The following is a 14,362-nucleotide window of genomic DNA, read 5'->3' as shown; positions in this document are numbered from 1 at the left end:
CAAGTGTATCTGTGCTTTACACCTACAACCACAGAATCACACTCACACACAATGACACACACAAACGTGTTCAGGAAACATGATACCTTGTGATCCAGGATGACTAGTTTGCATCGCTAAAACTATAGTTAAAATTATAGACGCTGTAAGAGAAGCTGAAAAACTGGGTGCAGCTGTGATATGCATGTGAAACCAACAGAACACATGCATTCCTCCACACAGTAAAGCAAAGCTATAGATCATAAAAGGGGCTCTCTGCCATGCAGCAGGTTCATACAGAAAAGGAGGACTGATACATGAAATCATGATACACTATGAGTGTGAAAAGTTCAGCAAACTACACATAATTACATCCACCGATCTTAAAATAAAGTCGCAGCTACATCTGATTAAAATCAAATTAAATGTCTGTGACACGGACAAGTTGGTTAAATCTATCTTTAGTTGAGACTTTTAGTGCACAACATGAATGAACATGATACATGAATGTGACACATAGAAGGGGGCCAAACAGTTATACTGTTACATGCTTTGCTGCTTATTTTAACCCTCACTAAACACTACAATCCACAAAATATTGTCCAGAACAAAGGCACGCTTCTGGCAGCTTAATGAACCTTAATGCAACAAACATTTGTTGCATTGCCCTTGTGCAATAAAAGCTGAAGTGACAGTAGATCAGTGACAGGAAATAGTGAGAAATGCAAAGACCTGGTTGAACATTAATTCCACAAATAATTTGCTTGTTCCAATTTAGTTTTCTTCCAAAACAATGAGGCTCGCTACTAAGGACAAGGCATTAATGCAAAAGAGTTTAAATCACTGGCCACAGAAAACAATATGTTCTAAATAAAAACACACTACATTTTTTGTACATATACTGAATAAACTGTAATGATTGGTTCATTATATTCTTTTAATATGCAAGTAACTCAATCCAGTCTAAAAGGCTTAGCCAACCAACCCATTAAAGCTACTATTAATAATGTAAAATGTATAGACACACCACATTAACTTCTGGAGATTAAAGAAAAAAGCCTGGCCTCTGTCATTAGGTCTGGACAGAAGGAAACAACAAAACCCTGACCAGATGATGCCTTTGCTGCTCGTGGTTTTACCTGTTCCTCATCAGTTGTTGTTAGCATGATGTGGTAGCAGCTCTGTCCCTGTTCTGTCTCCTGTCCTGCACTGCAGGCAACCTAACCACCATCACCTCTGCACTACACATTAACACCAAAGCACTAATCCATCAGCATCATCAAACAGGCGCTGGCATCAAACAGGGAACCTGTTGTTGTTATGTTTTATTCCCAAGGTACCAGAACAAACAGTGTAGTCAAATAATTGTGTTATTAGTTTTGTAAATTACTAAATTACTATTATTAAGCTAATGGCACTCTATTTGACCATGTACACAGTGACTATTTCTATGTCAAGTCAACAAACATTAACAAAAAAAAACCCTCACAATTTAACTAACTTAGGTTACCATTTAAAATGGAAAATACAGGAGTAAAATAATGAACGAGCTCTATTCATTTGAGCCAACAGGTCACTTTTTGCTATAAACCCTTCATTCCCCTAAAACACAATATTTACTTGGCTCATTTATTCAGTGGTGACTCTGCATAGATTTTTTATTTTATAAAACTCTATTCCTATATTACAGTCACTCTCAGCCTCCCTGCAAACCCCTTTTGTTCTACGTTTTGTGGTTGTGTTATTGTGTTCTCCTTTTTCCATTTTGTATAATGTACATATTTAATTTATTGTATCATTTAAATGTATATGCAACACTGAGCAAAATCAAAATGAATTACAAAATGAACAATAGTTTCAAGTCTGTTTTGTTCATTATCTATATTAAAAACTACTGTGTATTTAATTTAAAATGAATGAAGTTTGGGTTTTGAATTTTTTTAAATCAATGAATAAACAATTGCTAAAAATATATGAGTTGCAGCCCTGAGGTACTGTCAATGAAATCCACTGTGGCAAAATGGAAAGAAAGAAAAAGCGAGACAAAGCGACAAAAGATCTGAAAATCAGACGATGAGGACCAATAGCGTGAGAGAGATGCTGAATGCTGCAGTTCATTCACACCAGCTGACTTTGCTGTCCTCATCTCTCAACCTTGTGTTTACCTTTGTGTCACTGTGCAACCTTGTATGTCCATTACACAAGGACCCCCTGACTTTCACGCAGTTATGAACATCACTGCTACCATTGTTCTACTGTCCAACTATTCAGTGACCTTCCCACTCCAAGTCAAGAGCACCAGAGGTTGTCACTGTTCACACTACTTTACTCTCAGCGAGATTCGCTTGACGCCCCCCCATGGCTCTTACTATTTTCCTGCACTTCCTTTCTTTAATCTCTTTATGTGAAAGTAGTCAAGCGTTACCGTGCGGCTCTGACACTTGCACCCCTCATTAATAGTTTTGTCTGCTCGACTGTAAGAACTGACGCTTTTACTGTTCTGCTCATTGCAGGTCTCATGAGATGAAAATGTAAAAATGTAAACCACTCCTCCCTTGGCTTTGTTAGGAACACAAAGCCTGTGTTAAATTATGCCAGTGAACTGCCAGGAGCTTTGAATTCATTTATGGAGCTGACCTTTATGAGCTGCCTCTAACAAGGTAATACATAATGTAAAGCACATGAAAATCAAGAGGTAGTAGCCTAAGTGTAAACAGAAACAGCTCCGCAGAGAAAAAGAGAGAGAGAGAGAGAGGGCTTCGGTCATAGTGAGAGCTGCTAATAGATGCAGAGGTTGAAGAGCAGTGTGACATTGAGAGTTAATTAAAAAAAAAAAAAGCACATTCCTGCACCCCTGAGGAGTGTCCTAAGAGTGTCAGAGCTGCATATTGCTAAATATGTTTGTGTTTGTGTGGGTTCTTAAGCATGCTAATACAGTGTTTGAGTGCTTATAAATGTATATATTGTGTGTGTGGTGAGGCTTAACAACACTATAGCCCTGTTTCATAGAACAAGGTTAATGATAACATCTGACCCACCACCAAGAAACAGATCAGGAGATCACACCCCCCCAGCTCACCTCCACAAGTGCATGTCTCCATATGCATACACTAATTAACCAGCATGATAACATCTCCATGCCTCATCCAAACACTGTTCAAGCCATCACGTTCTAATTATGGCAAGCTGGCACAGCCAAAGGAGAAAAAGAAACCAAACTGTAAACTTCCATTTGTTGCAGGAGTCCACAGTTCAAATTTACACCGAGTAGTCCAAGAAAAAAACAACCGTGGAGCCTCTTTTATCCTCTCTAGAACTGGTTTACATTTATCTAGCTTTGCCACAACATGCAATTTTAAACATAAAGCCAATGCACAAGCAGGGGACAGAACACAGGTAGCCTTCTTCCAACTTTGTTCAAAGAAATTCTTGCAAAAACGTTTCCAACTTTAGGGGGGAAAAAACATTTCAATATGAAAGGTAACAAACCTTACCAGAAACTGATCTATATTCAGAACTGTTTCAAACGTGTTGATCCTGTCCTTCATCTTTCCAGCCGTTGCTTCTGCAGGTTGCCACTCACTTTCTTGCTTGTCTCTAATATAGTGTGATTCCTTCTTTAAGTATCTTACATGTGTCCTTTCCTGTGTTTGCCACAGTGACATACACTGACCGTACCTTCTACCTGCTGGCTCCATACAGTATATACTGCAGGCTGACAGGTATGGCAAGTGCTGCACACACACACACACACAAACAGGAAGGGCAGCAAAGGTTAATATAGACACTTGAGGCTTGACAATAAATTGTCAGCAGCTCTTAATTCAGTGGGGTAGATACTCATTTAGGTGGCCGATCCAGATTCCGGTAGCAGATTCCAGCGGAGTCCTGCAGCAGGACCATAAATGATACCAGGTAGGCCAGACACAAGCTGGAGGTTTGAAAATAATACCTGCTGACTGAGCTGAGACCAGAGTCATATCAACACTGTGTGGGATTGGGTGGATAATACTGTCCTACATTATTGTACGTGCCTTCAGCATCAATGACATGCTTTACTAAAGCCTGACTGGGCTCAGGGACAGCATATAGTATCATGTTTTTTGGCTCACGCTTGTTTTAGTGAGAGGGGGGAAAAAACGTTTGGGGGATTAATTCCTCAATTTTAGCAGCTAAAATTTAATCTGTAGCAAAAGTACATATTGTGGAATTTCCTTTGAAGACAGTAAATGTTAAAACTTAAACTACTAATAGTACTCTTGACTTAAAGAAAATAAAATACAGTTTATAAAACTTTGTATCTGCCTGTACCAGTCGGAACAATGAGCCTAACGTTGCATCATTTGGGTTCTATTTTTCACCTTGGTTTCATCTCGCCATTCCCAGTTGTGGGACTTAAAGTGGGTCGCTGACTGCTCTGTTGTGACCCTGCAGTTTGCATGTGAATTCTGGGTCTTTGGGAACCAGAGTACCACTGTTTTTTTGTCTACCCAAGTAGCTGTTTGCATTTTTCTGCAAAACCCAGCAAGGTTCGGTCAGCATGGTGCATTGCAGTGGGTGTGCTGGGACAGGATACTTACAGCTGTGATAACCACTGGGCCTGAATGTGGAGTGCTGCTGCCAACTTGAAATCACACTACCTTATTTCAATATCAGCACTATAAAAGAAAACTGAGTGTACATATGTTTAATTGTGTCTGACCTTGCAGTGGACTGGTGGTTATATGGGGCACTTCCCTGTTTTACACCAGATGCATACTGAAGTACACTTCAACTCACAACAAAATTAAAGTTTTCAGTTTTTTTTGCAGCAAGTACACAGAACTCCCTGCTTGAAAACCTGAGGAATGTTCAAAACCTCATTTAACAGTTTTAAAACACTTCTCCTTCTTATAGCCTACCTAAAGATTATTAAATACTGTTATTATTGTTGTGCACTTCTTAAAGGTACAGCTGGCATTCCTGAAAAAACCAGCAAGGGTAAGCTTGATTTTGACAGTAGGCAACCAGAGAAATCCCGCCCTTTCATTCTGACTTCTCTCCAAAGCCACTCCTCCAAAACAAAATGTGCACTGCAACACACACTGCCTGACTACAACTTATAGATTTCAAGAAAACAACAAATCCCCCCCTAAACACAACAAAACTGTTCAGCAGAAATGCAGCCACCATGGCGTCACTTTTCAGCTCCTTTTGTTCTCTCAGTTGTCGCCGTCGTTACAAAGCTACACCAGTGTTAATTCTGGCTTTACTTCTTGCAGCATCCAACTTCTCTTCCACTTTTGACCAAATTCTGCTGTAGATACCTTCTCTGCCATAACTCGCTAGCTTTAGCTATAAAAACAGAGCGTTAACACATCTGCCTGCCTGCCCTTTAATGTATTCATTGCCATCAGGATGAAAGGAGAATTTCAAAACATGTAACAACCTCCAACACTATCTTTAATATTCAATATAATCTTTTTAAAAAGTTTCTCATCTGTGCCTTTATTGGAGAAATGGGGAGGAGAAGAGAGATGTGGAAGGACATGCAGCAAAGGTCCTTGGATAGAAGTTATTGCAGTTACACTGTCAGACCCTTAGTGCATCAGGACAACCCAATATACGTAGCCTTTAACTCTTAATTATTTGACTGTAAAGTTGTTTGTCGTAAATCACAGTATGAGGTTAATGAATTTAAACTCATTTTCAATACACATAAGGCTGATATTATCTTAATCCAAAGTGGGCTTGAGGAAAATTTTGGAAAAGGAGTAAGTTAAAATGTCTTTAGCCTTGAAGATAGTTTGGGGAAATTAAACCTTGGTTTATATCCAGTATAGTATTTTATTTGTTTTACATGGCACAGCTCTGTAAGGTACCACTACACATTAAAAATTCAGATTTTTCTGTCCCCTTGTGTACTTTCGTTTTATCTCACCTCTGACTGAACTCATGTGCAGCCTTTCACCCTTCACCCTCACTCTTCCCCCTGAAACTTTGCCTCTCACCATCCATCCAAACCCCGCCTTGAGCTGAAACTTTACTCGTACATATAATTAGCAGCAGTGTGACCCAATGTTCACTGACACACTTCTCCCTCTCCCACAGTTTCTCTCTCTTTTGGCCCGTCTGTCCCAGGAGGCCAGCTGCACAGACAGATGGACGCTATAACCTTTACACAAAAACAATGACAAGTTATTGACACTATTTTGCAACACTAGCAGCATTTCATTTTGCAGCTATTGATGTAACAACTAATACTTTAATTAATATATTATGGTCACCTCTAATTGAAAAGACTCATCGTGTAACTGTGATATTATTTATAATTTAACAGGTTAATTGTCGACATCCCAGTCATTCCAGTCTGTGAGACATTTGCCAATTGAGCCCAGTCATTTATTAGCCTGGAACATCTCGGACTCATGACATTTATTTCATTGCTGTTGAGATTCTCACAGACTGACTCATCCCCTGACACCAACAGATTTTTAACCACATCCTTCACATAAACTGTAACACACACAACCAGTCATAACACATCTACACAAGCAGCTACAGTGCATCCAGAAAGTATTCACAGCATTCAACTTTTTCCACATTTTGTTACAGCCTTATTCCAAGATGGATTAAATTAATTTGTGTTCTCAAAATTATACAAACAATATATGACAATGTGAAAAAAGTTTGTTTGAAATCTTTGCAAATGTATTAAAAATAAACAATGAAAAAAGTACATAAGTATTCACAGCTTTTGCCATGACACTCAAAATTGAGCTCTGGTGCATCCTGTTTCCACTGATCATCCTTCAAATGTTCCTATTGGACATGATTTGGAAAGGCATACACCTGTCTATATAAGGTCCCACAGTTAACAGTGCATGTCAGAGCACAAACCAAGCCATGAGGTCCAAGGGATTGTCTGTAGATCTCCGAGACAGGATTGTATCAAGGCACAGATCTGGGGAAGGGTACAAAAAAATGTCTGCAGCATTGAAGGTCCCAATGAGCACAGTGGCCTCCATCATCCGTAAATGGAAGATGTCTGGAACCACCAGGACTCCTCCTAGAGTTGGCCACCCAGCCAAACTGAGTGATCGAGAGAGAAGGGCCTTAGTCAGGGAGGTGACCAAGAACCTGATGGTCACTCTGAAAGAGCTCCAGCGTTTCTCTGTGGAGAGAGGAGAACCTTCCAGAAGAACAGCCATCTCTGCAGTACTCCACCAATCAGGCCTGTATGGTAGAGAGGCCAGACAGAAACCACTCCTCAGTAACAAGCACATGGCAGCCCACCTGGAGTTTGCCAAAAGGTACCTGAAGGACTCTCAGACCACGAGAAACAAAGCTCTCTGGTCTGATGAAACAAAGATCGAACTCTCTGGCCTGAATGCCAAGCATCATGTCTGGAGGAAACCAGGCACCGCTCACCACCTGGTCAATACCATCCCTACAGTGAAGCATGGTGGTGGTGTCTGTGCACCGATGCTCCCCATCCAACCTGATGGAGCTTGAGGTACTGCAAAGAAGAATGGAAGAAATGGCCCAAAAATAGTTGTGCCAAGCGTGTAGCATCATACTCAAAAAGACTTGAGGCTGTAATTGGTGCTAAAGGTGATTTAACAAAGTACTGAGCAAAGCCTGTGAATACTTATGTACATGTGCTTTTTTGTTTTTTATTTTTAATAAATTTGCAAAGATTTCAAACAAACTTTTTTCACATTGTCATTATGGAGTTTTGTTTGTAGAATTTTGAGGACAATAATGAATTTAATCCATTTTGGAATAAGGCTGTAACCTAACAAAATGTGGAAAAAGGTAAGCGCTGTGAATACTTTCTGGATGCACTGTATCTGTGCTTGGAGCATGACTGTCAGCGTGACACAAGGCCACCGAGCCCGCCTTCTCTTTGTTAAAGTCAGGGGGCAACAACAACCGTGTGTCTCGCAAGCAACTAATACAACTTTACATCCAGTAAGCATTAATTTGGTGATTTGCAGGTCTAAAAATATATTTCTGGGTCAAAACAGGATTAACATCACTTGGCATGTGGAACGTTTCAGATGCCTGATTTACATACTCTTCATCTTGCTACAAAGTTTTTTTAGTAACTTTTTAATTACAATTAGATGGAGATAATCTCTTAATATTGTGCAAGAAGTTACCCGAAAAAAAAACAACAACAAAAAAAAGTAATTATACATGGCCACTTTATTAGGTACACCTGTTCAATCTAATGCAAAGGTTTTCAACCAGTGGTCCGTGGCCCACCGGTAGTCTGATTGAAGACCCTCTTCAGGATAAGTGGTAAAAATAATGGACGGATGGATTATTATTATTTTTTTTTTTTACATGTATCATTCATATGACTTGCAGGATTATAATAGGGCCAGTCTATTGACCCCACAACAGCAGTTTTTGGGTTACATCTTAGTCAGAATGGTGATCCCTGGGTCACAATTGGTTGAAAACCCCTGATCTAACATGATCCAACTACAGCAGCCCTGCCATAACATCTATCACTATGAACCTCACATTTCAGTTTGTGTGTGCAAATTCAGTTATGTTTTTGCAATTAACTCACAGTTAATGGTGATCGTGTATTGGACTACGTCAACAAAAACTGAACTTAACGATAATGTTGTGGCATGCCCGTTGTTTTAAAATGTATTCGATCATACTGAGTGGAGGTACTATGCACAAGGAAAGAAATGCTTGAATTCTGTCAACATTTTAATTAAATGGACATGAAGTCTACCACTGAAATACTGCACCTGTCCACCAGGTGTGTTTCAGATAATCATGGGAAAAACAAAGACAGTGTAAACTGGTTGCATGACCTTCTTTTGGCAATTCAAAGCTGGTCAGCTGCTGAAAAATGTTTACAGGCAAGAATAAAATATTAGCTTGAATTTAAATGGAACTTTTCTTTCAATGACATTTAATACCATATTACATAGGTCTTTCCAGGAAACTGTCTAGGAAATTATACATACCTTTTAAATAACACATTGTGTGTCCTAACATTTCATATTGAAATTCTGTTTAATATAATGTCTTATTCACACTTAGTTCATATTGCTGCAAGTCCTTGTGCAGTCCAGTATTGTATAATCACTCCAAGAAACCTAAACCTTAAACAAGCATTACAGTGTAAAGCAGGGTTTTACTGCCAGTTGATCATCATTATTTACATGCAGCTGAAACACCAGTTGTACTTTGTGTAACCTAAACATACAAAATACCTACTTTTCACCCAAATGTAACCCAGTTATAACCTCAGTACTTACTGGGAACAGTGAAGATTTAGCCAGCTAAATCATTAACCTGAACGTACACACCGCCATATCCTGCTCAACACATAAATGATATATTAATTTATTATATACAGTCTTCAGACCCTGCCAGGCTCTAATTCTCTAGCATGCACATGCACAGTGCCATCAGATTTCGTACCTGAGAGATGTGTGACCTTGCAGAAAGACATTATGCTTGTAAATAGTACGGTTAATTGAGGTTTCTTATTTATATCTGACCTGTGGCCCCGGGCCAGAGGCTCCAGGAGAGTTAGGGATCACGGATTTTTCTATGGGCAACTACTGTATGTTCTCAAAGAAGAGGAGCAGTACTAACACTCTGTCACCACTCCTCCTCACTTTGTCAGTTGCTGAGGCTGCTCCAACACATACAGTACATGCACACCCCCAGTAACTTCAGCTGCTCATTGATCTTTCATCTTATAAATCATAATCAACTTTGTAGAAAACAAACCTTTAAAATCCTGTTCTTCAACATAATACTTCAGATCATCCAGTGAAAAAAACAGCCTGAAAAATTCTAAAAATTTCCAATTGCTTCCTCCCAAAACCTGATGAGACCAGCCCATCAATAAATATTTCCCATTTACAAACTACACAACTGGAAGCTAATCTAAACTATGAGTTTTAGGATGGTGAGTGTGATGTAGTACTAGAGAGAATCCTCTCTTTGCCCATTTGCACCATAGTGTTCTTCAACTTAAGCTTATCTATCAAATCTACTGGACAAAGGTCAGACTATCTAAAATTAAATCTAACATTGACCCTTTATGTGACAGATGTAGCCAAACCCCAGCTATGTTGATACATACTGTACATCCTGGTACTGTGCTGGAAGTCTATTTCTAAACTTTTTGGAAAACTATTGACCCCTCTCCATGCACTGCTCTCCTCACCCTCCCACCCCAACATACTCCCCTTTCTAACTCCCAGAAAGGTGGTTAAGGATTGATTCTCATTACTTGGAAACCTACTCAACCACCTTCTTATATATCACTGGATAAGAGATTTAATGAGCTGCCTGCATCTTGAAAAGATGAGATACACTCAACAAGGTGGAGAGACTCTATTCTATTTGGGGCCCATTTATTTCTTTTCCTCCCTTGGTGCTGATATGTTCACTCTATTAATTTTCTAAGTCTATTCTAATTAATTGAAATCAAATTAACTCTGTGCAATTTCCAGAAAAACCATACCCTCCAGTAGTCTGTCTGGATGTTGTAATAGCAACATTTTTTTCAGTGAGTGTAAAAAAAACACAACACTGATGCTGTGTCAGTTGGGTGTGACTGAATGAAAAGCAAAAAGAAATCAGTAGCAAACAAGGGAGGAATTTCACTCTTGGTGAGCATTTAAACAGATGAACCTGAGGATATAGTGGCACACCTTCATCTGAACACATATATCTAACCTGTATATAGGTATTTACTGTGTATCCACCAGCATATGAAAGCAGCAATGACTTTACAAGGCTGCAGCATAATGAAGCAGAGAGAGGGAGAAAAGGTCACAGATGAAATTTAAGGATATCATTTCAGCAATGCAAAGGGAATAAAAAACTGTCAATTGCAAGATCTCTAGTAAAACACTGACATCGAATTAAATAATATAATCCCTGCAGGGATGACTTTGCATTTATTACACTGGATAAGCATTTTGTAATGTGGGTGGTGTGGAACCAGCCAGAGAACATTAATGTGAGCTATACAAATAAACTTTCATTAGGTTGCAGAAATCTTGTTCAAGAAGAAAAGAGCACAGAGGAGGAGGAGGAGGAAGAGGATGAAATGCAGAGCACTTATTCAAAACAAAGGCATTATGGAGGCTTTGTGTGATGTAGAACCAGGAATGACACAAAAACATTGCTTGTTGATAAGAAAGGATGTGATAGACAAAAACAAATTACGAGGAGCTAAGAGTGGGAGAAAAGTAATGAATGAATTAGGGAAAGTAACTGAGGAACTGGAGAACAGTTGGAAAAGACTAAACTGAGGAGGTGTAAATGAAGACAAAGGGGAGAAACAACTGAAGTGGTATGAAGGAAGGGCATTTATAGAGTCCAACAGAACTGCATATAAGCAGGTAGGTGAAAGAAGATGTGGTGTAGACCTACCAAGGTCTGCTGGTATCTCAGAGCCTTCCTTTGCGATGCATCTGCGGCCATTGACACACTGTCACCGATACAAAAATAACCACGCTGGGCACCCCAGCATTTCCAGTAGAGTTACACTGGGTCAAATAAACATGCAAACATCTTCTAAGTTTCTCACTCACCTATAACTTAAAACATATTTGTTTACAAAGGGAAAATTAAAAAAACACATATAACACCCTTCCCAAACATGCTTTTCTCCAGATAATCCAGAGGCAGAGGGCCATCCAGCTCCACTGCAGATGGAAATCAGACAGGCGGACAAAGCAGAGCAACACCATCTGCTGAGACAGTGAAGGACGCAGTGCTTTCCTTTATTAGAACTGCAGACACCTAATAACACGCACACAGACTCAACTTGTTGCCCTTAGCAGCACCCTCCCTGCCAGCCGCCAATTAGGTGTGTGTTTGGATGAACTATTCTTGTTTGGAGAGGGGTGGTGGTGGTGTGCTGGGGGGTGGCAAGTGCATCCCCCCATAGGGCTGCCCCTGCATTGTGAGTAGGGAGGTGCACATGACACAGCTATGACAACTTACACCTAATCAGCCAGTGATCCAAGGCAATCCCTATAACACTTGCATACTATGACAGAACTCCCATATGGGAAAAAAAGACGCCCCAAATGTGCCCACCCAGAGTTACACACATCCCAAAAATGCTCCTAACAGTAAAGTGATCTCCAAATTGCTTAACCTCTGCAGCAAGTTCAGATATCCAGAGACACGAATATAACTGAGCATTTACAGTATTTGCTGCACATCATTTGCTAAAAGCGACCGACTGAGCTTCGGGGTGGACAGTCACTGCTCTGTAACCCCAGGGAGGCCACAGACCACTCAGCCAACTTATTCCCAACTCTTTGGTGGATCTTTCCTGTCATTTCTCCTCTTAGACTGATGAAGCAGGGGACCATTAGGACAACATAGACAAACCCCTTAACCCCACCCTGCTTTGTGGTCCACACACCAGCACACAACAACATAATCTCACTGTTACACTGGACACTAGTGAGAGATGTGGTACTCTGACCTCCAGTGTGTGTGTGTCAAGGAAGAATGACTGTGGACAGCTGGCTGTGCCTCTATTTGATACACACTATCTGATAACATCATCACTCGGCTGCAGGCGGTGTGAGAGATACGTACGTCCCAGTCGCAGCATGGAGAGATCTGAGCGCAGCGGGATAGTGGGGAGCCAGTTATACTATACCCGAGAACGTACTGGGACAGGCTGTGCGCTTGGAACAACACACGCAAACACAGCAACAAGGAAGATCAAATAAAGTGGAGCATAGACAGGAGTAGCCACATTATACATTCATGCAGAGGCTACACACGCACTTGTGCTGCAGGATTCAGCTTGAACCAAACGTGCACAAGAGCACACAGTCACAGGAAAATGCAGATACACAGATATAACCACGCAGCTATAAGAAAACAACTTAAACTGGTCTTGTTTAAAAACCATGGCCTGTTTATTGTATAGAACATTTGGCAGTCAATGGTGTTGACAAAAATAGAATCCCCACCCACCACCCCCACCACAGCTGGCAGCAAACACAAACCTTCAGAATGTCTCTCTCTGCAGGTGAGTTACCCTTTGTGCTACTCCAATGTATCTGTGTTTTGAATTATACTCCCCATCTGCAAAAACACAAGAGGAGTGACAATGTTCCAGGCCAGGGTAAACTAGAAGTGTCTTTGTTTACAGATGGCCAACAAGCAATACTGTTTTGACCATAGTTTGTTTTCTTCAATACAACACTGCTGTAACTAAACACACTGTGCCTGGTCCGGCTTTTCTGAGAAACATCAATGCTAACATAGCCTTGAGATAATAGATATCTTCTGTGTGGGGGCTGCCAAAGTAGTACGATATATGTGAAAGCACCACAGTGCTCATAATTTGTCAGCTCATCCTCACATGGCACAGGTTGCTATAGAAAGCTGCATATGGTTTACGGAAGACATACAAAAATACATTTTTACCCTTACTGTATCACATACAGTAAAATATACCAGATAAATGTGCAGCGGCCACAGAGGGGGAAACACTACAGAGTGAGAGTTAGTGTAAAGTTCAGAGTTCATACAGTAGCTGTATGCCCCCACGAGTAGCACCACATTCCCCTGGCAACCAGTCACCCTGACAGGGACATGTTTACAGTAACAGAGCTGATATGAGGAGAAACTTCAAGGGGTGCCTTCAGGAAAGCAAAAAGAAAAACAAAAAAAAAAACCACTGAAATGCTTCAAGCTGCTTTTCAAAGCTGCCCTGTAGGTGTTTTTCCTCTTCACAAGGCAAACTATGTGAGGCAAATGTGAACTATTCTGACTGAGAGCAGTTCAAAACCTGCAGCCATGACTTTACTGTTTAATCATCACTGCAGCTAAATGTAACTAAAATAAAAACTGATTTGGAACTGGAAAAGATCATTTGGAACTGCGTAAGATATGAATAATGTTCATTAAAGAGAGATGATGAAAGGCATTGGTCTCTGCTGTGCTGCCACCTGCCTGTCACTAAACTAAAAACAAGAATGGTCACAACTTGGAACAAACATTATGTACAAATAAGAATTGCATTACAGTTCATTAAAAAACAGTTTCATACAAAATAAAGCCTCAAAAATATATCTGTGTACAAAATAGTTTAAAAAGAGAGACCTCAAAGTAGCTGTGCAGTGAAAAAACAAAAAAAAAGTGTCTGATTAAAAAGGATTAACATCTAAACCCTCTAACTGGCATATATACAGCTACAAAAGAGATACACTTGTGTGTTACTCATTTCTCAGTACATGTTGATTAATGTAAGCTTGCTCATTCGTTTTTTCCAAGATTTGTGTGTGTGTGTGTGTGTGTGTGTGTAGGAGGGGTGGGTGTGAAGAGGAAATAATTACACAGAAAATACAAATAAATTTGAATGTGAAGTTGT

The 14,362-nt window shown here is 40.1% G+C and overlaps 1 protein-coding gene across 1 annotated transcript in view; it reads right to left on the bottom strand.

Moving 5' to 3' along the window:
• The window catches only part of clcn1b (chloride channel, voltage-sensitive 1b), a 24,998-nt gene extending 17,576 nt beyond the window's left edge, over positions 1-7,422 (bottom strand). Inside the window, exon 1 of the mRNA XM_020610840.1 lies at positions 7,276-7,422. Coding sequence (XP_020466496.1) covers positions 7,276-7,422 — 147 coding nt within the window. The remainder of the gene's footprint in view (positions 1-7,275) is intronic.
• Between the last annotated feature and the right edge of the window lie 6,940 nt (positions 7,423-14,362).

Source organism: Monopterus albus, unplaced genomic scaffold, assembly GCF_001952655.1.
Source record: "Monopterus albus unplaced genomic scaffold, M_albus_1.0 scaffold107.1, whole genome shotgun sequence".
Classification (NCBI taxonomy): Eukaryota; Metazoa; Chordata; class Actinopteri; order Synbranchiformes; family Synbranchidae; genus Monopterus; species Monopterus albus.
This window is presented reverse-complemented; position numbering and strand designations above follow the sequence as displayed.